Source organism: Mustela putorius, unplaced genomic scaffold (genome assembly GCF_011764305.1).
Source record: "Mustela putorius furo isolate JIRA1106 unplaced genomic scaffold, ASM1176430v1.1 tig00000551_pilon_pilon_pilon, whole genome shotgun sequence".
NCBI classification, from domain to species: Eukaryota; Metazoa; Chordata; class Mammalia; order Carnivora; family Mustelidae; genus Mustela; species Mustela putorius.
In genome coordinates, this window is record NW_025421412.1 from 522,218 (window position 1) to 546,021 (window position 23,804).

At 61.7% G+C, this 23,804-nt stretch overlaps 2 protein-coding genes across 2 annotated transcripts; one reads left to right on the forward strand and one right to left on the reverse strand.

Annotated features, from left to right (window-relative positions):
* Positions 1-708: 708 nt before the first annotated feature.
* Positions 709-12,670, reverse strand: GRK1 (G protein-coupled receptor kinase 1). The gene is made up of 7 exons (XM_004745983.3): positions 10,547-12,670; positions 8,911-9,038; positions 6,486-6,643; positions 5,970-6,053; positions 3,584-3,708; positions 1,966-2,167; positions 709-1,011 (listed from the first exon to the last, which is right to left on the reverse strand). Exons 1-7 carry the CDS (start codon positions 11,243-11,245, stop codon positions 713-715), a joined length of 1,695 nt encoding a protein of 564 aa, XP_004746040.1. The 5' UTR covers positions 11,246-12,670; the 3' UTR covers positions 709-712.
* Positions 12,671-17,378: 4,708 nt separating this feature from the next.
* ATP4B (ATPase H+/K+ transporting subunit beta) lies at positions 17,379-23,395 on the forward strand. The gene is made up of 7 exons (XM_004745984.3): positions 17,379-17,573; positions 18,153-18,281; positions 20,261-20,374; positions 20,523-20,722; positions 21,558-21,614; positions 22,250-22,348; positions 22,831-23,395. The coding sequence occupies exons 1-7, from the start codon at positions 17,462-17,464 to the stop codon at positions 22,990-22,992; spliced, it is 873 nt and encodes a 290-aa protein (XP_004746041.1). The 5' UTR covers positions 17,379-17,461; the 3' UTR covers positions 22,993-23,395.
* Positions 23,396-23,804: the final 409 nt, after the last annotated feature.

Below are 23,804 nucleotides of genomic sequence, written 5' to 3' on the forward strand. Positions count from 1 at the left end.
CTGGGAGGCAGAGCCGGGTGGCAAGCAGGTGCGCGGGGAGGAGAGAAGATGCCCGCACACCTGTCTGCCCGGGGTGGGTGGCTTTGGGCCCGGGTGCCATCAGCTGGAGGTGTTCTCAGGGCGAAAAGAACCGGAGGCAGCTGCCGCGGTCGCTCTCAGTCCCCCAGCCCCAGCCCCTCCTCTCCTCTGGGACACGGGGGCCCCAGCCTGGGCAAGGCCACCCCTCGGAGCCTGTACCGTCCAGCACCTGGCTGAAGCCAGCGTCATCGTCACGCAGAGGGTAACCGGCTCTGGGGGACAGGAGCAGGCCCCCACCCGGGCCTCTCGCAGGCACTCGGGAGCCCATGGGCACAGTTTGCCAGCCCCTGAGCGAAGCCGGAGAAGGCCTCCCACTGAGGACTGGGCTCTGGGAAGATGCCGGTGAGGCGTCAGGAAACAGGGGCCGCGCGTCCTCCGCACCAGCTGCTCTCTGCCCAGCGGTGGGCCCGCGGCGGCTGGCGTGTCCATGGGAGTCCTTGGGACAGGCCTCGTGGTCTAGTCCGTCTGGGGACCACCGCGGAGTCTTACTGAGTGACATGGGCAGGGAGCGGACTCTTTACAGGCCGGACGTGTGTCCAAACCGAGCCTCTCTCCCGACGGTGCCGCGGGTGCCGGGCGGCTCACGCGGCCGTTCCCGCCCCTGCGGGCTACAGAGCTCCCTCTCCCTGCGCGTTTAGGAGACCAGACACATCCCTGACTTGGACGCCGAGGCCGCCCCCTCCGCAGTCACCCCCTTCATATCGTCAGGCATCTGCCCGTCCGAGCGCCACACGTTCAGCTCCGCAAACACGCCCGTTTCGATCATCTCCTCCTGCCAAGGGACGGGACAGCTGCCAGTCGCAAATTCCTGGAAGAACTCAGCATCGGCTTTGTCGAAGGCCACACCCTTGACCGTGGAGAAGGCGCCCACGTCCTGGATGTTCTTGGCATAGACTGTCCTGGAGTCCGGGACAAAGGGGGGTGTCAGCATCCCTGTGAGGAGAAAAAGCACACGACGTAGGACACGTAAGTGGGAGGGAGCAGCCGTGTGCTCAGTGAGCAGGGTCACCCTGCCCCAGGTGCCCCAGGGGCTCAGGAAAGCTGTCGGGAGCCTCGCAGCCCACTGAGCAAGACGCAAGGAACTTCGCGTCCAGGCAGGGGACGGAGGGCTCTGGCCCGTGCCCCACGCCAGCCTCCCCAGGGCCGGTGCCATGTGCAGGCGGGACGCCCCGCAGCCGGCAACCCAGGACTGCGCTCCCGTCTCCTTTCCAAAGCTGGCTTCTCCCCCAACCCGCACAGGCGCCGCGGTGCCCTAGTCACCAGACGCAGAACATCAGCCACGTGACCCTGGTGGCCCTCCTGCCCTTCCTTTCCGTGTGGCCCCCGGGCGAAGTACTCTGCCAGACCCATGCAGTGGCCCTGGGGACCCTCCGCCTCTCCTGGCTCCCAGCTCCCCCAACCCCAGAAGAAGGAACTTCTCTCCTCAGGCCGTGGTGGGGAGGCCCGTGTTCACGTGGCCTCTGTGGGCTTTGGGGCGGGGCCTTGCCCGCACACGCACCTGCCATGGCCAACACCACACGGGCCGAATGGGCAAGTGTCTTCCGGACACGCAGCTGGAAGACTCCTGCACTGCCTTGGGTCAGGGGCTCCTTAAAAGTACGGGGCATAGAAAGCCACTGCCGCAGGTTTGGGCCCTCAGTTCAAAGGTCAGCAGCATGTTCCGCACGCACACCAACCAGCCTCCCCCAGCCCAAAAACCTGTGTGCTACCACCCAGCTTGGTGACAGGTGACAGGACATGGAGACGGGGGTTACTCAGGGGCAGGAGGGTGGCTGGGGGGAGCCCAGGAGGCGCCAAGCAAGGCCCCTTGGTGGGGCCCGGCCAGCAAGAACCTGATGGCGGACCCGCCCCACACGGCCCCCCGGGTCCAAAGGCGCACAGACACACCAGCCTCGAGCTGTCTCCAATTAATGTCCTTGAAGAGGGGCCTGGTGCGGAGCCCGTCACACGTCCCGTCTCTGAAACCCAGGCGCTTCTCGGGGTCCTTCTCCAGCAGTGCCTCACAGAAGTCCTTGCTGACCTGGCTGAACGTGTCCGGGTACTTGACGGCCTCAGACAGGATCCTCTGCTTGAGCTCCTTGTTCTCCACCTGCACGGTAGGACACGACACGCCACATCACAGGAGCCCACAGAGCCCACGGGGGGATGCGTCCAGCTCAGCCAGTGCACCTCCCGGGAAGACGCTGGGCGGAGGTGACTGAGGAGGTGACGGCGGAGGTGACGGTAGAGGTGACGGTGGAGGTGACGGCAGAGGTAACCAGTCACCTCCGCCGTCACCTCCACCATCATCCCCACCGACACCGACACCGACACCGACACCTCCACCTGGTGTCTGATTCTGAGCGCTTTTCCGGAGAACCCCGTTGCCAGTGTCGGGTCTGCACAGTCAGCAGGGAGCCCCACAAGGAGCCCCCAGGTGCCCTGTGCCCTCTGAACCCCGGGTCCACCCCCGCTCGGGCAGACCCCGGCCATGGGTTTTCACCACACACAGATTCGCCTTTCCTAAGATCGCAAAGCTGCGGGCTCTCGCGAGTGCCTCTCAGGTGGGACACACACCCCCGCAGGCTGGGCCGGAGACCAGGGGCCACGGCGGCCCCGAGCCCCGTTCACCCGAGCCCATCGCGCTCACCACACACAGGAGACCGGGCTTCCGGTCGGGGCCCAGGCACCCCACTCTGCGCTTCTCCCTGCGGAAGGCGGCGGCCACCCTGCCTCGAGTGAGTCCGTGGGCCATCGGTCCGACAGCCTGGGCTCAGCTCATGTCTCTCGGTCACATTCTGGTGATTCTCAGACTATGTCACTGTCATTGTTGTTCTACTTGTCCTGGTGAGCTGGGAGAAGCGCTCACGAGTCGTGAAGCCCGTAGGGCGGTCAGCTGTGAGCGCCGGCCCCAGAGGCCCGCGGATGGCTCCTGGGACCGAGCGCCGCGGCTCGCTCAGAACTCCGGCCTGCGGTGACCTGACCGAGGTCCGCGCCAGGAACCAGGAGGCTCACCTGACTCGCTTTACCGCAGCCTCGGCTCTGTTACGGGCCCTGAGCTGGCCCCGAGAGGTCTGAGGTGAGCCGGCACCTGTGGTTCTGGGGCCACAGCTGGAGCACCCCCGGACTCCAGGGCAGACGGGGCAGGGGGAGGGCGTGGGGGCCCTGGGTCGGGCACAGTGAGGTGGGGCCGCTCTTCAGAAAGGCTGCCGGGCCAGACGGAGAGCTCGCTGGTCCGCCGTGGAAGCACGAGTGGGGCACCTGTGGCCCTGTCTCCCCGCCCCGGGACTGGCTTGGGCTGGGGGAGCTGAGGGCTGCTTATGGGGTTGGGGGGTGGGGAAGTCCGGGCCCGGCGGGTCCTAAAACGCTTGTCAGCGTGGGGCTCCACAAGATGAGGTCACCACGTCCCCTCTCCTGCCCGGGAAGGATGTACCATGAGAGGCCCCTTGTGTTCTTGGTCTGAACAGCGGCTCCCCCAAGGAGGGGGTCACAGGGCGGCTGCGGGACCTGTCGCGTGACCTCCTACCTTCTCTCCACGGGCGCGGAAGGGCCCTCTGGCTGCGATCATCTCATACAGCGTGACGCCCAGGGCGAAGTAGTCCACGGAGAAGTCGTACTCCTCGCCCCGCAAGAGCTCAGGGGCCATGAACCCTGCGGGCAGAAGCGGGCGCAGACTCCGGCACGGGCCCCAGCACGGAGCACGCACTCGGCCCGGGCAGGCACGTCCCAGACAGGGCTCCCTGCGCGCCCGCGGGTGGGGTCCTCGCCCCGACCCCTCTGCAGCGGGGCTGCCCTGGGCGCTGCACACTGGGGAGCCCTTCCCTGCCCACAGCGATACTTGGAACGCCCCCAGTCGTGGCAGCCGGAAATGCCTACAGACGCTGCGGAGTGTTGCCTCCGGACAACACTGCCCCCCCGTCCAGCCGCTGCTTCTCGTGAGCTTGAAGCCCTGCCTCCCCGTGGCACGTCCTGCAGCCGGAGCCGTGGCCCTAGCTGGCCATGTAGGCGCAACTGTGACCCGTGGCGTCGTGGTCAGGCGCTACCAGCTCCTTCCCGAAAGGGCACAGAAGGGCCGATTTAAGCCAACACAACCCAGAGAGCAACCGGACACGCACCGTTGCTGGCCGGCACCACACGAGGGAGCTGGGGCCACGCGAGGAGCCCACATCCCCAAAGCACGTCCTGGGCTTTCTCGAACCCTCATGTCGGGGAGCCAGCCAGCACGGGGCAAGGGCGCACAGGCCGGTCTCTGGGGCCCACGGTCCACTCCCCTGGGACCAGAGCTGGCAGGTGCTGTGGGCAGGGCACAGGCAGCTCCTGGGCCTGCTGGCTTCAGATGTTCCCAGGGAAGCAAAGCTAACAAGCCTGTTGATTTCTGGGGCCTCCCGGCCCTCAGCGGATGGTCTCAGAGCCAGGCTCCAAGAGCGGATGTGCTCAGTGCAGCAGCCAGGCCCATGGGGACACAGACTCGCTCCTGCCCGCAGAGGCTGCCGGCGCACAATTCCACAGACCCGCCTGGCCCCGGCAAGCTTCACCCTTCATAGGTCCCACTTTCCGGGAACTGCACTGTTGCTCAGATGTGGGGAGGACGCGTCTAACAGGCCGCCACTTTGAGACAGAAACGGGGTCTGGGTGACAGCCCAGCAGGCCTCAGCGAGGGGGTCAGTTTCTGCAGCAAACATCCGGGGGGGGTCCCTGCTCTGCCCCCAACCCCAGCAAAGTGACACATGGCACCTGGGACAAAGTGAGCACCAGGAAATGCCAGTCGCCGAACGGGCAGGGGAGTGACGGAGCATGTGTGAGCCGGTCCCCTGCGTCCCCTGCGTCCCCTGCTCAGAGGAAGGCCGGGCAGCAGCGAAGCCTGGGACGCCCTCTGGCGGCCAGCAGGGCCCTCACACCCGCCGTGGACAGCCAGAGTCCGGCCTGTGGAGCCGCGCCCTCTACGCTTTCTCGTGATCTGAATCCCCTAAAACACGGCAGGAGCCCACTGCCATGGTCCACTCAGCGCTGAAGCGCTACAGATTCTGGAAAAGTCGACTTCGGAGGGGCCCTCCCTAACTGAGGCCACGGGGGGGGACAGAGCTGCCCCGGCAGCAGGGACAAACCATAAGGGCTCAGAGCCCAGGACAGGAGAATCTGGGGACACAAAACAAGGTCCAAGTAGCCCCAAATCCTAGTGCCAACAGTCCCTCCTCAAAGCCAGGTCAACCCAGGGACGGGCTGGCTGGGAGCCCCGCCTCCCGGAACACGGTGGCACAGGGGACAGACCCCCAGGTGCCCGCCGGCGGGAGGCGGCGCCCAGCTCCCCAGCAGTCTGGGCTGCCCGCTCCGCCCGCCCCAACACTGGGGGGCCCCTCTGTTGTCTGCGGGCCCTGCTTCCCTCCCCCCAGGGCAGAATGTGTTGTGTAGGAGCACACAGTACACACACAGACAGACACACCTGTGCACACACACACGCACACATCCTGGACGTGGGCAGCCCCCTCCCCTGCAGAGCCAACCCCGGCCACACGGCAGTGGGTGCTGGCCACCCATCAGGGCTCTCCCGGTCTGCGCGCATTGGGGGGCACAGCGGGTGATCCAACCCATGGGACCAAGCAGGTTGGACATATGCACTCTGCCGATGTCCGGGGCACGGCGGGTGATCCGCGGCAGATGCCCCGGGCTCCAACCCAGGGGGCCGGGCAGGTTGGACACATCCACTCTGCCGATGTCCAGGAGGCCACTGGAGGCAGAAGCCCCCTCACGGAGCGCGTGGCCCTCCGGAACCAACAGGTGGGGGACCCCTGCAGCGGGGTCCGGGCACACCCACCGGCCCCACCCAGTGATTCCACGGTCTGCTGTGAGGGTGCACGGCCTCGCTCCCTGCCCCCCGCAGAAGAGGCTGCCCCCCCACCCTCTCAGGGGCTCACCTGGGGTGCCTGCGTAGCCCTTGGTCTTGGTCTGCCCGTCCTTCAGCTGCACAGCCAGCCCAAGGTCAGAAATGCGGATATTGCCTGAAAGCAAACACAGGCCAAGGTCGCCCGCGGGCCCACGGAACAAAGGCACCTGGTGTCCCTGCACCAGCCAAGGGCAGCCGCCGCACACACACACACGCCCGTGAGCGCCCACGCGCAGCACACGCCCTCCCCAGGGCCCGAGGCCTCTGCTGCCCCAGCAGACTGCAGAGGGACGGAGGGGCCCCAGTAGCGCCCGAAACCACCTCCAGAACACCCCACGTCTGCACGACTTGTGACACAAAGCAGGGGGCGTAAGGGACGTAAAGGGACCCAGATCTGCGCGTTTCCTGCCGACAAGAAGCCTTCGAGGGCAGAGCGTAGCCGGTGTGTCCTCGCACCGAAGCAGGAGACCCTGGCACGGGCAGGCCTGGGCAGGGAGGAGGGAGAGGGGACGGGGGAGGCGGGGGAGGGAACCCAGGGGCCCCTCACCGTCATCGTCCAGAAGCACGTTCTCCGGCTTGAGGTCTCGGTACACGATGCCTCTCTGGTGTAGATGCTCCAGGCCGCTGATGATCTGGGCCGTGTAGAAGACCGCGCGTGGCTCCTGGAAGCCAGGGTTCTCCTCGTTCACGTTGTAGATGTGGTACCTGGGGTCAGACCACACAGGGCCCATGCTTCCCTCGCACAGTGGACGGGGCATCCACAGTGGCCACGGGGAAAAAAATCTCAGGGAACAGTGAGAGCCTCAGAGCCCCTGCTGGGTGTCTGGTCGTTGTGGGGTCTCAGCACCAGCCTAAAGGACCCGTGGCAGTCTGAGAGGCCCTGGTGGCCTGTCGTGCCCTCACAGGTCCCCCACCACAACCAGCAGGACAGGAGCCGAGGCAAGAGCGCACCAGTCTCCCCACCGCCCCCACACTCGCCCGCACCAGCTGGCAAGTGGACCCTGAAGCCGTTTCGCCACCGCCGGCCCGAGGACGGGGAGCGTGGTGGAGCCGGCCCAGGCAAGTGCCCCGAGTCACCGCAACCATTAGCAGTCATTGCAGTGTCCGTGGAAGCATGCCGGCCAGCTCCCCGGGCCCGAGCACACGCGTCTGGGGCGGCTCTGGGCAGGGCTCCGGGGTGGGCCTGCTGGGGTTTTCCCGCCAGCGTCGCTCCGCCCCAGACTGCGTGCCGCTTCTCCACTCTCACATTCCACAGAAAAGCAGACCTAACGAATAAGGGAGCAAAGTGTTAGCAGCGGAGAGCGGCCGGCAAGAGGCAGGCCAAGGAGCAAGACAAAAGGCCTCGAGTCAGTCGACAAGGCCGACGGTGCCGCGACAGGGCGACGCTGCGGTGCGTGCCGTGCCGTGTGCTGGCCTAGCCTGGTGTGCGGGAGCAGGAGGGAGCACGGGGGACACAGGGAGCTCTGCTCTGGCACAGCACAACACCGTGTGACACAGCGGGCGGGAGGGGAGACGGTGGAGAGCGTCACACGGGACAGTGGGGGACAGTGTGGTGTTACACAGTGTGCTGCGTCGCGTGGTATTGTGCGGGGCAGCAGGGGACGCACCGGACGGTGCAGCGCAGAACATGGTGGCAGCTGTAGGACGGTGTGAGACGGCGGAACGCGCGTGGACAGCACGGGGCGGCGTGGTGTAGTGCAGTGGGGCGTGATGTGCTGTGGCATAGTACAGTGTGGTAGCGTGTAGCATAGTGTAGGATGGGCTAGCATAGGTAGCACGGTGTAGCAGGCTGTAGCACGGCGTAAGTAACGGAGTAGTGGAGTGTGGTGTATGTGGTATGGCCTCGTATAGTGTAGAATAGGGTAGTATGGGGCAGTATAGTGTAGCTCGGTGTGGTATGGTGTGGTATGGTGTGGTATGGTGTGGTATGGTCTGTACAGCATAGGATGGTGTAGTATAGGTAGCACGGAGCAGCAGAGCGTAGCACGGTGTAAGGTGTGGAGCGTAGTGGAGTACAGCGTAGTGTGGTGTAGTGTGGTCCCGTACAGTGTAGCAGAGCGTAGCGGAGCAGTGCGTGGTTAGCACCGTGCAGCACAGGGCAGCGTCGTGTGTGGCAGTGCGCTACAGTGTAAGGCCGTGTACTAGCACGCTGTCCAGCACAGGGTCACGATCACGTGTTCCGTATGTCATGTTGTGTACATTTACTAGTCTCTCTCCTCTTCCTCAGGGCCTCACGAGGGTCCCGCAAACACCACGGGCCCTGCGGAGGCGCGGAGTCCGGGTGCAGAGCGGAACCAGAGAAGTGGTGGCGAACCGACAGCAGTGGCCCCATCCGTGTGGCTGGGAGGCTCTTTCGGGGGTCGTGCATGGGTTAAGGCCCGGTGCCCCGAGAGCACCACATCACTCATTACCCCCGTCTCACACCAGCACACGGAGGCAAGAGCGCTCCGACTGCCCAGGGTTCCCCACCGAGAACCAGTGGTCTGACTTCCCCCAGGAGCCCCAGGCCGGGCCCTCAGACCTCCGGCCGACCCAGGCACCGGATCCACCGACAGCAAGCCATGTTCCCGAAGCCGGCCACGTCGTGTTTCCAGCTCAACCATTGCCCCCAAGAGCAATCGTAGCGTGATGCCTCCAGCCTGTCCCCACACACACTTCCTCCACTGTCCACCCCACGAGCACACGCCCGGGCCCCTCACGCTCCTGCTACCTCCACCCCTGCGCACTCACACAACCCCGGCCCCAGGAACCCGAGGTCCCCCGGCGGCTGGAGAGCCACTCACCACCTCCCCACTGGCTCACATTTCCTGTAAGACTAAGGACACACCTCCTCGAGTGTCACCAGCCCAGGGACAGAGGAGCGGGTTGGTGGGGGCCCAGGGCTTCTCCTCACCGTGCTCCGCGAGCATGGGGGCCCCAGACCCCTCTTCGTGCTCGGCTGCTTGAGCCCCAGCCCCGGGTGCCCGGTTTACCTTATGTCACCTCCGTTCATGAGCGTCATCACCAGACAGAGGTCAGTTTTGGTTTCAAACGCATAGGCCAGAGAGACTATAAACCTGCTGTGAACCTTTGCTAGAATCGTCTTCTCGACCATAGCACCCTGAAAAGCAAGACGTCAAATCAGTGCCCAGGTTTAAGTGGGGAAGTGCTGCCACTGAAGAGTAAGTCCCACGTCCCAGGAAGCAGAAACAGGGTCACGAATATGTTCGAAGCAGCTCGCATAACGCAGCCGCAAACAACGTACAGACGTGCCCTCCCCAGAGACCAAATCAGTCGTGCAAATGTCTGTGCGTGCTGAGGACTCCGGGCTCCCCGGAGCCCCCGGCAAGGAGACAGGAGGCAGAGCAGCAGCCCTAACAGCACCGGGAGAGGAGCCAGCGCCCCTGTTCTGAGCGGCCCTCCCTGTGGTCCTTCCTTACCCCGGACCGACTCACGCATGGCAACCCCAGACCCGTTCTCCTCTCCCGGGCCCTGGACAGCGGACAGCCGGGACCCACCGGCATCTGTTCATTTTCCATCCATCTATCACATTTTTAAAGTTGTGTTTGGGTAAGGAAGGTAGAGCTCCTTTGTGAAGGAGAAACTCTTTTGTTCCGGAAGGCCCCCACATCCACACTGCCTGAGTACTAAGTTCAGTGAGGACACTGGCCTCAGGACAGAGGACACCGTGGACAGTGGGTTAGGATGACACGTCACCCTGCCTGCTTGCCCCCGCAGCCCCAAGGAACAGCACTATTGAGAAACCCTGGGGTGGGTACCCTGGGTGGCTGCTGTTTACCCCAAAAGCTGCATGTGTGCTTGTGGAGGGAAAGGACAGGAACCACACAGGACGGGAGAGGCGCTCCTGTGACATCGCGGCTTCGCCACCCTCCCTAAAGGGTGTCTCGCCCTTCTCGGGGAGAGCAGACCCCACGCAGCCGCCTGTCGTGCCTTGGGTCACCCCGGCCCGGAGAAGACGTGCGGAGGCTGTCAGGCTGGCTAGACTCCCAGGGAGCCCCCACCAAGCACAAGCCAGCACCGAGAGCCCCGAAAGCTGGGGTGGAGAACCAGCAGCTCCCCCAACACCCGCTCCCCTATGTCATGGTAGTGGCGGAGACACGGGCAGGCTGGTGGGAGAGGCTTGAGGGCTCCGCCGGCTGAGCGTCCGAGGCTTGGTTTTGGCTCAGGGCATGATTCCAGGTGCTCAGGCGCTCAGGCGAGGAGCCTGCTTCTCCCTCTGCCCCGCGCCCCGACTCATGCGCTCTCCCTCTGTCCGTCTCTCAAATGAATAAAGTCTTTCAAAATAAATAAGTAAATAAAATTAAGCTCAAAACAAAGGAGACAGCTCACAGGACGGGCAGACCCGCACACCCCATCGAACGCAGAGGCTGCCTCCAAGAGGGGTCACGGCAAACCCCGCGTGGGGGCAGAGCCGGGCCGGGGCAGCAGAGCTGCGGACGGGCCCCTCTGTGCCCCATGGGCCAGATCATCGGCTCAGGACGCGGAGGCTGCCCAGCAGGAGGGACCCGGCGTCCCCAGGGCAGAGGAGGCAGTCCACGAAGGGTGCCGTGCAGGGCGGGACGCGGCCCCTGAGGGCCCTCCCACCCCTGTGAGCGGCCAGCGGCCTACCTGGTAGCCCTTCCTTTTCTTGAGTCTCTTCTTGTTGAGCTTCTTACAGGCGTACAGCTTGCCCGTGGCCTTCATCTGGCAGGCGGACACCTCCCCGAAGCCCCCTTTCCCCAGGACCCTGAAGTCCAGGAACCAGTCCTCGCCCACGGGCTGGGCCTCTAGCCACTTCCACTGCAGGAACCTCTGGAAGTGGAGGCTGTCCAGGTACTCCTGGAAGGGCGTCTGGCTCAGGTACGCCAGGGTGGCCCGCAGCAGCGTCTGGAAGGGCGCGTCCCCGCCCGCCACGGGCCCCTCCCGGGCCTTCGCCACCACGCCCTCGTCCAGGAAGCTGCAGAAGAGCTTGGCCTGGGGGTCCAGGTACTCGGCCAGGATGGCCCGGGCCTTCTGAGGCCGGAGGTCGTCGTCGGCCGTGTCGTAGTCCTCGATGTCCTTCCAGAGCTCCAGAGCCGGAACGTGCCTCTCGTCGGCCCCCAGGAACTGCTGGAAGAGCCGCTTGCCGACGGGCTGCTCTGAGCACAAGCTCGGGAAAGCCAGGTCCAGGCTCTCCCGGAGGCCCTCGCACTTGGACAGTGGGGGCAGCTTGAGCTTGGCCAGGTACTTCCTGTCCCGAGAGGACGGGCCGCCGGTCCCGTCGAAGCTGCCGCGGGCGGCGATGAAGGCCGAGTTGGCCACCACCGTCTCCAGGGAACCGAAATCCATCCCGGTGCTGGCCGCCTGCTGCGAGGGGCCGGACCCCCCACCCCAGGCCCGTGCCCTCTGCCCTCCCTAGACAGCAGGCGCCCCAGCAGGTGCAAGGGTGACTAGCGGCCGTGCAGGGAGCCCGGGAACCCAGCTGACACAGCTCTAGCCAAATCCTGGCCCAGGGTCACAGAGCAGGTGCCAGAAAAAGACAATCCCCTAAGCTGCTTCCAGGAGGATTAGGCGGCCCCTCCCCGCCCCCACCCGGCCAGGAAGGACAAAGGGCAGACCCCGAAGCATCTGCTGAAGCTGCCCCGTGGCCCCCAGCCCAGGAGCGGGAGGTCAGACAGAAGGCAAAGGGGTCCTGAGAAACCCCAGATGGCTGGGGCTTTCCCACTGTTTCATTTTTGTCTTAAAAAATAGCAAGTGGGAGGGAAAAGAGCTGGGAACAGGAAGTCAGAGAAACAATTTGCAGGGAATAGCTTCCCGGGGTGTCCAAGGGTGAAACCATGGCCAGGGCACTGATTCGTACGTGGAGACCCAGACTGACACTGACGGTGGCCTGCTCCAGGTCACCTGTCTGCACCGGGAACCTAAGGTAACCTGGCACCTGCTGAGGGATCAGCCCCGCACCCCCCCCACCTCCACCCCCCGGGCTGAGCTCGCAAAGCAGAGACGCCTGGAGAAGCTTCCGGTGAAGTTAGGGCTGAAGCAGGAGACCCTCAGCTACATGCAGGGCTGAGGCCTTGAACTGAGAGGAACAGGAGGGAGAACAGAGTGAAGAGGCCTGGGACACAGCTGGGGGGACACAGCTGGGGGGACACACCTGGGGCACACACATGGGAGACACATATATGCGACAGGGCCCCTGGGGGACACACCTGGGGAATATCTGTGGGAACAGGCCTGGGGGGACACATCTGGGGGGGGACACATTTGGTGGGACAAATCTAGGGGTCTTCCCTGGGGGACACACCTGGGGGGACACTCCTGGGCCACACACATGGGGGGACACACCTGGGGGATATCTGGGCATGCCAGGACCAACAGAAACATCACCTTCACACGGACATGGTCTTGTCTAGTACACAGCAGCTGCTCAGTAACTGTGCGGGCAAGAAAAGGAAGGGACGGAGGTGGTTATGGTTCCAGGAGCGGAGGAGAGCTTACAGAATCAGGAATGCGGGAGGCAGCAGAGGTGGGGAAGGCCAGCCCACCCCATGTTCCTCCTGGCAGAAGAGGGTGTCTGGGAGGCAGGGAGGTTCTGCAAGTGGGTGTGGGCAGAGGCAGGGGAGGCCAAGGGAGACCTTGCTGAGCAGCCCCAGTCCCATCCTTGAGCCCTTCCGGCCCTCCCGTCAGGGTTCACGGGGTAGTGGTTGGGGTTAGCTGCAGTCAATGCTCCAGTGAAACCATCAGAGCCTGGAGGGTTTTTGTTGGAAGATTTAATTTTTTTTTTAAAGATTTTACTTATTTATTTGACAGAGAGATCACAAGCAGGCAGAGAGGCAGGCAGAGAGAAGGGGGGGAGCAGGCTCCCCGCTGAGCAGAAAGCCCCACGCGGGGCTCGATCCCAGGATCCTGAGATCATGACCTGAGCCAAAGGCAGAGGCTTAACCCACTGAGCCACTCAGGCACCCCCGGTGGAAGATTTTAAATTACAAATTCAATTTCCTGCAGTTATAGGGCTGGTCAGAGTATGTATTTCAAATTGGACAAGGTATGTTTTTCGAGGAGGCCGAGTTCATGGAAGTTGTTGAGCTTATGTATATAGAACCGTGTGTGGCACTTCCTTGTGGGGGTCTGTAGTGATGCTTCGCTTCTGATGGGATCACCTCTCGCCATAGATTCGTCAGTTTTATGGACTCTTCGAAGAACCAGCTCATTCACAGACTTTCCCTTCTCTTTTGTTCTTATTTCATTGATTTCTGTTGTAATTTCTTGTTTCTTCCTTCTACTTGCTACCCCACTCTTTTCCTAAGTTTTCCAAGTGGGAACTTAGATCACGAACTCGAGACTGTCTTAGAGCACTCAGAGCAGACACTGTCCTGTTGCTGTGCTGTGGCCACAGCCCATGAATTCTGACGTCACCCGTTTGTCACCAGTCCTACGCATTTCTTTTTAATTTCCCTCAAGACTTCCTTTTGAATCACGAATTATTTTGAGGGTAGTGTTCATTTCTCACACGTTTGGAGATCTTCCTTTTGTTTTTGTTATTGATTTCGAGTTTGACTCTATGGTGGTTGGAGAACACATGGCTTAATCTCAACGCTCAGATTTGTTGGGCTTTATTCTCCAGCCCAGGACACAGTCTACCCTGGTGTATGGTCCAAGGTCACTTACAAAGAAACTGGATTCTGCTACGGGGCAAGTGTTCGAGAAACGTCAACGGCGTCCTGTTGGTTGACAATACTGTTGAGTTCTTCTCTGGCCACGCTGGCCCTCGGTGGAGCTGCTCCGCAGCTGCTGGGAGAGACGCTGAACCCCGTGACGAAAGTCGCGGACCCACTTCTACGCACAGATCTGTCCATCTGCCGCCCCGTCTTGCCGTCCTGTCTTTCGCTGGACATGCATTTAGGGCTGCCGTGTCTTCTTGGCATACTGACCCTTCATCATTACACGATGTTCGTCTCCCGTGATTTTCTCTGCTGAGAAGTCTCCACGTTACCATAACCACACAGGCCTCCTCTGATGACTGCCGGCGTGACACGTCTTCGCCATTCTTCCCTGCTCAGACTCTCTCTCTCCATCGGAGTCTCTTGTGGTGTCCAGTGAGCTCCTGTTTTCAAATCTCCTGTCAGGTTTTGGTGTACTTAGAGCATTTATATTTAATGTTACTGTTGCTCAGGTCTGCCACTTTTGTTTTTCACTTGTTTTCTCTTTCCCTCTTTCCTTTGGGTTACTTGAACATTTCTTAGAATCCAATTTTGATTCATCTATGATATTTTAGAGTGTATCTCTCTACACAGACTTTTATTGGCTGCTGTTGGTATCATATACACATGACCAATCACATTCCATTGTTACCACTTTTTTAAAGATCTATTTATTTGAGAGTGCGTGCACGCAGGTGGGGGCAGGGGACAGAGGCAGAGAATCATCAGACAGACGCCTCACAGAGCATGGAGCCCCCGGAGGGCTCGAACTGATGACCCATGAGATCACGACCTGAGCTGAAAGCAGGAGGAGACCCTCCGCCGACTGAGCCCCCAGAAGCTCCCTACTACCATTCTATCCATTCAAGTGAAGGAAATATCACCTTTTATCTTCCCTGTTTGTGATTACATTGTTTCCTCTTTACACATTCAGAATATCAGGCAATGTTACAGTTTTTACTTCCACCGCGAGACGTAATCTAGAAATTCAAAAAGAAAAGGAAGCTTACAGTATTTATCCATATTCTGCGTACCGCATTATTCCTCCCTTCCTGACCCTCCAACACTCCCCCTTTCAACACTGTCATTCTGTTTTGCGCACTTCCTTTAGCCGCCTTTTAGGGTAAGTCTGCTGGTGACACATCAGCGTCCTTCCCTTCTCCTCCGTTTGGGACCGCTGGGACCCCTTCATTCCTAAAGAGTATTCGTGCTGGATTCAGGACTCGACATTTAAACACAGCAGCTCCCTTCTGTCCTTTAGGAACCACCTGTAACTCAAACGGCTTTTCTCCGACTGTTTTCTGGATCTCAGGTGTGTGTTTTCAATTTTCAGTTCAACGATGCTACGTCTTGGGCTGTGGGAGATTCACCCCGTTTGGGTTTTAATCAGTTTCTTCAACTTGCAGACATGTCTTTTGCCAACTTCGGGGGTTGCCAGCCCTGCAGCCTCTCTCCTCTCCTCGCAGAACTCTGACAGCGGGGACGTCGTGCTGTCACCGCAGGCCTCCAGGGCCCCGAGCCACTGCACATTTTTTTCTGAATCTACTTCCAACTGTTCAGATCATGTCTATTATGTCATTCCAGGTCACAGGTTCTTTTCTCTGTCCCCTGCCTTACACAGCTAAATCCATTTGCTGATTTCTTGCTTTCACTCTTTTTTTAAATCTACAGTTTCCATCGGTTCTTCTCTGTATCTTCTATCTTTCCTTAAACTTTTTTTCAAGCATGTTTACAGTTTTTTTCAAGCATGTTTATTTATCATTGCTCACTCTAGCACTTTTATCACAACTGCCTTAAAATCTCCGATCCCGGGGCGCCTGGGTGGCTCAGTGGATTAAGCCGCTGCCTTCGGCTCAGGTCATGATCCCAGGGTCCTGGGATCGAGTCCCGCATCGGGCTCTCTGCTCAGCAGGGAGCCTGCTTCCTCCTCTCTCTCTCTCTGCCTGCCTCTCTGTCTACTTGTGATTTCTCTCTGTCAAATAAATAAATCTTTCAAAAAAAAAAAATCTCCAATCCCAACACCCCGGCCCCGTGGTAGCGGCACCTGCTGACCGCCGTAGCTCACGCTGCAACCTTGCTGGACCTTGGTCTGCTGCATGACCACCAGCGAGACCCTGGACACTCTGCTACTCCATAATCCTTCATTTTAGCGGGCCTTCAAGGACCCTATCCGGCAGCAGAAGGGGGGCCCCCTTGTTACTGCCACGTGGGGGAGGTCTGGGCACCCCACACTGCCTGCAGCCCGCTCTCACCCCACGGCCTATCCAGGCCACGCTCTCGGCGCGCGCAGTGCAGACGGCTGTCCTCGCCCTCTCCTCCCCGCCGGCATGCACCCTGAGGTCGTCGTGCTGACCTGTGTGCAGCTGAGCATTCCACGGATGTGGAAGGTTATACTCAGTGACTTCTAGAAAGAATTCTTGCCTCACTTCAAAGCAGCGTTTATTCTGGGGACAGCACGGACGGCACGGTGCCTTCGGGCCCTGGCAATCGGGGTCCAAGGCCCAGACTGTAGCCTAACACCCCTGAGTCTCACTGCCCTAAAATGCCAAAGTTGTGAATGAGAACAGTGTCCCGGAAAATACACAGAATTGGTTCATTAAAAAGTCATGAGTCTGAGCTAAAATGGCTCTATTCCCTCTGCATCTTCGGTTACTTGTTTTGTTAAAAAACTCTGAATCATCCTAAAGAAAATAAGGCGGAACAACTGCAGGAGCATTTTCTTCTTCTTCTTCCCAAAGAAACCTCAAATTTGGCTACACTTTCCCTCCTTCAGAGGGAAAACCCAGATGAAGCAACCCGTGAGATTCTAGGTCTCTGTGTACAAAACCCACTATTTTCATCAGGCTGTGACTTCGCTGTTTGGGAAAAGACTTCTGTGGCATGTCACCGTCACCTAACCGCAGAGAGGGGGCCCAGGGGAGCAGGTGTCACGGACCCGCTGCACAGACTGCCGAGGCCTCCTGGTTCTGGCCATGCGTCAGGCTGGTCTGGAGGGCTTGCCGCTGCCTGGGTACTCAGGCCCCCCGGCGAGTCAGCCCTCAGAAGCCTGGCGGTGGGACAGGCGACCCAGCAGGCGTGGGTGTGCTGCCAGACCAAGACGGGCCAAGTGTCCCCCACCCGGACACTGCCGCGGTCCTCACGCCAGCAGCACAGTTGGTCAGAAGCCCCTGGGCCCAGCGGGTCTTCACCAGGTGAGCAGGGGCTGGCATGCTTTCCCTTCCAGAAAGTACCTCTAGACTGTATGCCTGTCAGTTCCTCAAAGACACAAGGTAGTCCTGAAGGGCCCCAGCCTGACCCCAACAACAGATCTCGGAGGACAGTAGCCTCCTCACCTCCACAAAACATCAGGAGTGACGGCAGGTAAAGACGAGGACCCTGGGAACCCTCACGTCTAGAACAGAGCTCCTGGCCCCTTTGGCACGGGGCATCTTCCGTGTCAGACGTGCTCCCCAGCAAGTGACGACCCGCAGGAGCGATGGCGGTGGGAGCCCCCGGCCGCCGCCCCCATCAGCTCAGACCAGGACCATCTCGGGCACAGAGCCGGGGTCAGACCTGCCCTGCACGCCTCACATCTCTGCCCCTGAAGGAAGTGAAAGGAACAGAGAACTGCTTCTCCTGCAGGGAAGCCCTTGACCTTGGTCGGTATCAGGACGGACAAGGACATGGCCAAGGGCATCCGAGAGGAGGGGCAGCGAGACGTCTGATAGCCGCTGTGTTTGGACAGCAGGGTGTGACCAGCAACGCCTGCTGCGTTCCCTGGAGCCTGTCTCCACAGCACCTTGACCTCTGGGGGAGGAGACTATAAAACCCAGAGGCGGCCCCTCTCCTCCCGGGCTGGGTGAGGGCAGCACCCCGGTTCTACAGGATGGCAGCACTGCAGGAGAAAAAGTCATGCAGCCAGCGGATGGAGGAGTTCCAGCGCTACTGCTGGAACCCAGACACGGGGCAGATGCTGGGCCGGACACTGTCCCGGTGGGGTACGTGCCGGCCAAGGGGTGTGGGATGGCGGGGGACACCGCAGGACAGTGGGGACAGCAGAGACGGTGGGGGACGGCGGGGGCGGTGGGGATGAGCGGGGGTGGGGGGTGCGGCTGGTGACAGCGGGGACGGCAGACAGAGCGGGGGACGGTGGGGCGGTGCTCTGAGGACATGCACAGGACCACCCACCAGCAGTCCAGGCGCCCAGGACCCAAGCCCTGCCAGGGCTTCTGGCCAGGCCGCCCCTCCCTCACCAGATGACCCCAAAAGGCCATTTCATCTCTAATTCCCACGGACAGCAGACATCTACAAAGTGGGAACATCTGAGGGACAGCCCCAAAGGTTCAGCCTTAGATTTGAAAAAAGCAATTTTAAAGCTATGTTCCTAAAGCTTATGATTTTAAAGGACCTTTAAGTTAAGGGGTACAGAGCATCTCCTGGGTGAGAACGTTCTGGAACTTGACGAAAGTGATGGCGGACAGCACTGTGTGTGAAGGCGCTACAAACACCACTGATTCTTCATTCTGATGGAGAAGCAGTGTCACCCTGGGTCACAGGCCTCCTCCCTCTCCCCACAGTGTGGATCAGCCTCTATTACGTGGGTTTCTACGTGGTGATGACCGGAATCTTCGCCCTGTGCATTTACACGCTGATGTGCACACTCGACCCATACACACCCGACTACCAAGACCAGCTAAAGTCACCAGGTAACAGGGCCTGTGGCTGGCGCCGGGGCACCAGGACCCCACGCGTCAGGGCAATGCTGGGTCCCTCCAGAATGAACGCCGGGGGGCAGCCTGGAGGGGCCTCTCCTGCTGGTGGCCCCAAGGTTCTGGAGGGGCACACCCGGGTACAGACAGCCCCTCAGCTTCTTTTGAAGATGGTGACCCCATACTATAGTCTGACTTGGTTTAGTTTTTTTTTTTTTTTTTAAGATTTATTTGTTTATTTGACAGAGAGCACCAGTAGGCAGAGAGGCAGGCAGAGAGAGAGGAGGAAGCAGGCTCCCCGCTGAGCAGAGAGCCCGATGCGGGGCTCGATCCCAGGACCCTGAGATCATGACCCGAGCCGAAGGCGGAGGCTTAACCCACTGAGCCACCCAGGTGCCCCTGACTTGGTTTAGTCTTAATTATTAGAACAGATTTGGTGCGGAGACGGTCTTTACCTCACTCACCTGCTATGCGGATGACACACAGGACACGTCTGGGGAGGCGGACGAGACAGCAGGGAGGGGACGGAGAGTCTGTGGGGAGGAAAGGACACGCCTCAACACGGACGCTTCCCCTCCGGGAGGACCACTTCCAGGACCACAGGCTCTTCAGAACACGCATTTCTCGAAGAGCAGCCCGTCCGAGGGCAGAGGCCCGGCACGAAGGCCGAGCAGGCGCTCCCCCGAGTCGGGCCCGAGAGGAGAGGTCACTGGTGACAACAGGACTCCAAGGCCTGGGGCAGAGAGGCGGCACTCCAGGTCCTGGAGAAGGCGGCTTAGCCCAGCTGTCTGCACAAACCGAACGAGAATGGGCAGGCGCGAGCTGCGGTGGGGGACAGGCCGCGGAACCCAGGAAGAAACACGCTCTGCAGCGCAGTTACCCGGGCGCTCGCCCCTGCGCGTCCTGGACGCGTCCTGAGGGAGCGCCGCCGCGGCCCCGCACTTCCCCAGGAGAGGCCAGAATGCGCGTCTCTCGGAGGTAGTAGGCGCGGGCCCCGGAGCCCGGGTAGACGTGTCTCCCTCGGCCAGTCCAGCTCTTCTGCTGGGCTCTCCTGTGAACCCCTTGATCAGTGATCACACACCCCAGTGCCTTGTTGGAGGTCATTTCTAGGGACAACCAACGGATAGCCTTGAGGGTTTCACCTGGTTTAAGAGCAGAACACACCACGTTACAAACCTCCAGATACACTGTAACGTGACCTGTCCAAAGCCCAGTGGGTGGGAGGGCCCTGGGAGGCAGAGAGAGGGCGACAGCTGCCCCTGACGCGGTGAGCAAGCCGCGAGCCCACAGGGAGGGGCCGCGGCGGTGCACGCGTGGGGCAGGCGCTTGTGAGCGGCGGCCGCTCTCTCCTGGGTCAGATCCCTTCCAGCCACGCGCAGCTGCTACTCCCACAGCATCCGCGGAACAAGAGAGCGCTGGCTGACTGTTTAGAAAGTCCCATCAACGGGACTGGCTTCCTGAGCTGTGGAACGTGCACACGGCCAAACACGATGGTCCCCGTGGACGGGAGGAGCTGAGCCTGACGAGGGCGCTGGGAAATGGAAGTCAAGTAGGACCGAGCGCGAGGACCCCGTCTACCAAATTTGTGACTCCGGTTTGCGCGTCTTCATGTGAACACAAGCGAGGCTACCCAGCAGCCGAGCAACGGTCCCGACGCCACACGTGCGCTCCTTTTCTCGTAGGGTTAACACGGCGTCTGAGTGCTCTCAGACATGCCCGAAACCAGTGAAGTGTCCAATGTTAATTCTGGCGACGCGGTTCGGTTCCCGGGAGGGCAGGCCCCTGCTGAGCTCCTGCTGCGGGACACTTGGCCGCAGCCTCCTTGACCAGGGGCCCTTGAGGACCCAGGACTGGCCAGGACCACGGCAGCCCACGCTTGGCCACCGGGCCGGGACATTTCCGCAGCATTTCCGGGGCTGGGATGTGACCAGCCCTTTGGGGGGAACGGAGTAGGATGTGTGGTGTTCTCCCTCCAGGGGTGACCTTGAGGCCAGATGTCTACGGGGAGAAAGGCCTGGACATTTCCTACAACGTCTCTGACAACAGGACCTGGGTGCACCTCGTGCACACGCTCCACGACTTCCTGGCAGGTGACGTTTAAAACGCTCCCACCTCTGCTCCTCCCTCTTCTAAGACCATCTCAGGGAGGGTACGGGCTTCCCCACCCTCCCGCCAGCGGCACCACACCAGGTGGCTGTGGCTGGAGGTCGGCGCCCACAGGCTCATCTGTCCTGGCAGGCTACTCGCCAGCTTCCCAGGAGGACAGCATCAACTGCACCTCCGAGAAGTACTTCTTCCAGGAAAGCTTCCAGGCCCCAAACCACACCAAGTTCTCCTGCAAGTTCACAGCAGACATGCTGCAAAACTGCTCAGGTCTGACGGACCCCAACTTCGGCTTCGCGGAAGGAAAGCCGTGCTTCATCATTAAGATGAACAGGGTGAGCACACGGCGGGGCTACAGACCCCAGACCCAGCCGTGGCCTGGAGGGGCCTGGGTGCCCGGCCCTCGTGTGACCCCATGCACCCCAGCATAGGGACCAGGCTGGTAGGGCTGGGACACGCGCCGCAGCCCCTCCTACCCTGTTCCTCCGCTAGGCATGCTAGGCCCATCGTGCTGGCTTGGGATCTGACCAAGCCGGTCGGGGCTGCTGAGGGCGGCCGCGTGCACACACAGCTCGCCAGCAGCCGGGCCACGTCCGGTGCCACGAGAATGGCTGGGAGCCAAGTTGAGCACCAGCTCCCCATCTGGGCCAGGGACCCTCTACTGGGCACGAGGGAGGCTGCACGGCGGTGCCAGCGAACCACAGGGCGGCATGGTCCCTCCAGCCATGGAGGCCACTGGAAGCCAACAGGGCAAGAGGGCCGGGGGTCTCTGCTCCCCGTCGGCCAGCAGGCATGCGGCACAATTAAACTTCCTTCCTGAGACACCTGGGGAAGCATCTGGAAGACACCCTCCAGGGTCCCCGCCCGGTCGCGATGCTGCTGCAGAGGGAGCCATGCGCACCAGGGCAGAACTGTGGGGAGGGCGCAGGCGCACGCACGGCCGGGACGCGGGAGGCCGAGAGCCTGCGCGGGGCAGCACAGGCAGGCACCCAGGGGACCCGTCACAGGCACCGTGGAGCGGCAGAGTGCGCCAGCCACGGCTCGGACCCCCCGTCCAGCGCTGCCGTGTGCCGGCAGCCGAGACCACCGCGTGGGGCAGTTTCTGGCCATTCGGACAGGCCGCTCGTGCACGCAGCTGGCAGGAGCCACACGGACGCCTTTTCCTTCCAGATCGTGAACTTCCTGCCCAGCAACGGCACAGCGCCCAGGGCGGACTGCGCCCTCCTGGTGAGTGTGTGGTCTCGCCAGAGCCAGTCGCCCCCGGATCCCCGCGGGCCCCGGCTCCCGGCGGCCGCCCAAAGTCGCGCGCCCCGCCCCCGCCCCGAGCAGCACCGCAGGGACTAACACCCATGAGGAAAGCGATCTCCGTCACCGTCCGGCCCAGGACGCATCGGGGACAGCGCCCACACTCACATCGTTCGGAGTGTGTGGTGCCAGTTTGGAAAAACCCACTAAGACTCAGCAGTAATTCCCTCCAGTTTTTCTCAAAACCGGTTTTAAAGCACGAGCCCCCCAAAACAAGCATGTCTCCACTGAGTCTCTTCCGAGGCTGGTCTTCCCCCCCGGGGGCTCCGCAGCGCCCAACCCCCCGCGCCTGCCTCGCTGTGGGGTGAGGCTGTGTCTCCTGGGACCGCCCACGAGTGCTGACCTGAGCTTTGAACAGACACAAGGTGTCCTCTGTCCATGTTCTGCCGAGCTCCGGCCACCTGCCGGGCAGCTCACACACGCAGACGCACACACACAGGCAGACGCACACACGCAGACACACGCGCACACACAGGCAGACACACGCAGACACACACGCATGCGCACGCAGACGCCCGGAGCCTGCTTCACTGAGGCACCGGCCTCTCCGCCCCCAGGACCCGCACGAGGACGCCCGGCCCCTCCAGGTGGAGTACTACCCGCCCAACGGCACCTTCAGCCTCCACTACTTCCCCTACTACGGCAGGAAGGCGCAGGTAGGCCGCGTCTCGGTTCTCCGACAACCGCCGCACACGTGTCGCAGACTGAAGGGCCGAGGAAGGCCCGCGACACTCCCGTTACACCGGGGACCAGGGGGACCGTGCAGCCCTCTGGGCGTCTCCCTACCTGAAAACACAGCTCCCGTGCGAACACCAGTACCGGACCTAACGGTTCCAGGTTCCCAGAGTTTCCCGAATCCTTTCAGACAACCATACGTCCACGTTAAAGCACAGCCTTCAAATCTCCCCATTTTTCTTATTTTTATGGTAATTTTCATCCAATATAATTTGCACTTGACGCATCCCTGGTGTTATCCCCCGAGCCCAGATGGGGATCCTCGTCCCTCAGGGGGGACCGCGCGTCTCCACACGGGCCCTGCGCGGGCCGAGCAGGCAGGCGCCCCGTCTCTGCCCCCCGACTGGCTCCCGTCAAGCCGCTCCTCATGAGGTCCTCCTCCATCTTCCCGCACGGGCTCCAGCCCCACTACAGCAACCCTCTGGTCGCCGCCAAGCTGCTCAATGTCCCCAGAAACACGGAGGTCCTCGTCGTGTGCAAGATCCTGGCCGACCATGTGACCTTCGACAACCCCCACGACCCCTATGAAGGGAAAGTGGAGTTCAAGCTCAACATTCTGCAGTAGGGGGAGGCCGGCCTGCCCCGCGGGCCCCTGCTGCCCCCCACCAGGCCTCCAGCGCTCCGCAGCCTGCCCAGGGAACGGCCGGCAGGCCCCTGTGCCCCAAGCACCTCGGGCAGAGTCCGCGGCCTCGCTCCCTCCTTTCCCGTCGACCCCGAGTCCGGAGCTGCGGCAACAACCCGGGCCAGCGTGGTAACTGCGAGGCAGCAGCTGCCCGACCACCGGGCCCCGAGGACGGCTCAGACGGACGGAATGTTCCTCACCGCAGTGCCGGCACCGTGTCGCACGGACACGGCTCGCGCCCCCAGAGAACAGGACGTACGACAAAAATGGGCATCCTGAAGTTTGCTCCTACAGAACGGAATTCCTAAACTGTAAAAATCAAACATTAAAGTCACTCTTACTCGGGCTAAAGCAATCATGTCTTTTCTGATAAGGGGAACACGTAACAACAAAATCCCTTTCTCTTTGGAAATCTTTTCAAGTTTCACCCCCCCACCCCCGTCCGGGAAATTCGGACGAGGCCGCAGCGGGGCTGTCCCCGGGAGCCCGCCCACCCGCAGGAGGTGAGCAGGGGGCAAGAGGGCGTCACATGGGCTGCGCCCCACGGGAAGCCACGGACACAGGCCCGCCCTCCAACACCCAGGGACGCGCGGGCGGCTCACTCCAGGTCCTGCACCAAAGCCCGGGACGAGAGCGTCTGATCAAACCAACACACTCTCCCGGAGAGCCCCTGCCCCCAGCCACCGCACGACCTGGTGTCCTGACCCACGCAAGCACCAGGTGCCATGTCACCTCCCAGAGCAACACAGTCCCTC

What these genes read in the sequence shown, in the direction of transcription:
- GRK1 (XM_004745983.3), bottom strand. Translation starts at nt 11,245, where the DNA reads ATGGATTTCGGTTCCCTGGAGACGGTGGTGGCCAACTCGGCCTTCATC. An exon ending in ATGAACGGAGGTGACATAAG is followed by an intron (nt 6,644 to 8,910) that starts GTAAACCGGGCA and finishes GTCTGACCCCAG; the next exon opens with GTACCACATCTACAACGTGA. An exon ending in CGTGCTTCTGGACGATGACG is followed by an intron (nt 6,054 to 6,485) that starts GTGAGGGGCCCC and finishes GTTTGCTTTCAG; the next exon opens with GCAATATCCGCATTTCTGAC.
- ATP4B (XM_004745984.3), top strand. Translation starts at nt 17,462, where the DNA reads ATGGCAGCACTGCAGGAGAAAAAGTCATGCAGCCAGCGGATGGAGGAG. An exon ending in TCATCATTAAGATGAACAGG is followed by an intron (nt 20,723 to 21,557) that starts GTGAGCACACGG and finishes TTTTCCTTCCAG; the next exon opens with ATCGTGAACTTCCTGCCCAG. An exon ending in ACTACGGCAGGAAGGCGCAG is followed by an intron (nt 22,349 to 22,830) that starts GTAGGCCGCGTC and finishes CACGGGCTCCAG; the next exon opens with CCCCACTACAGCAACCCTCT.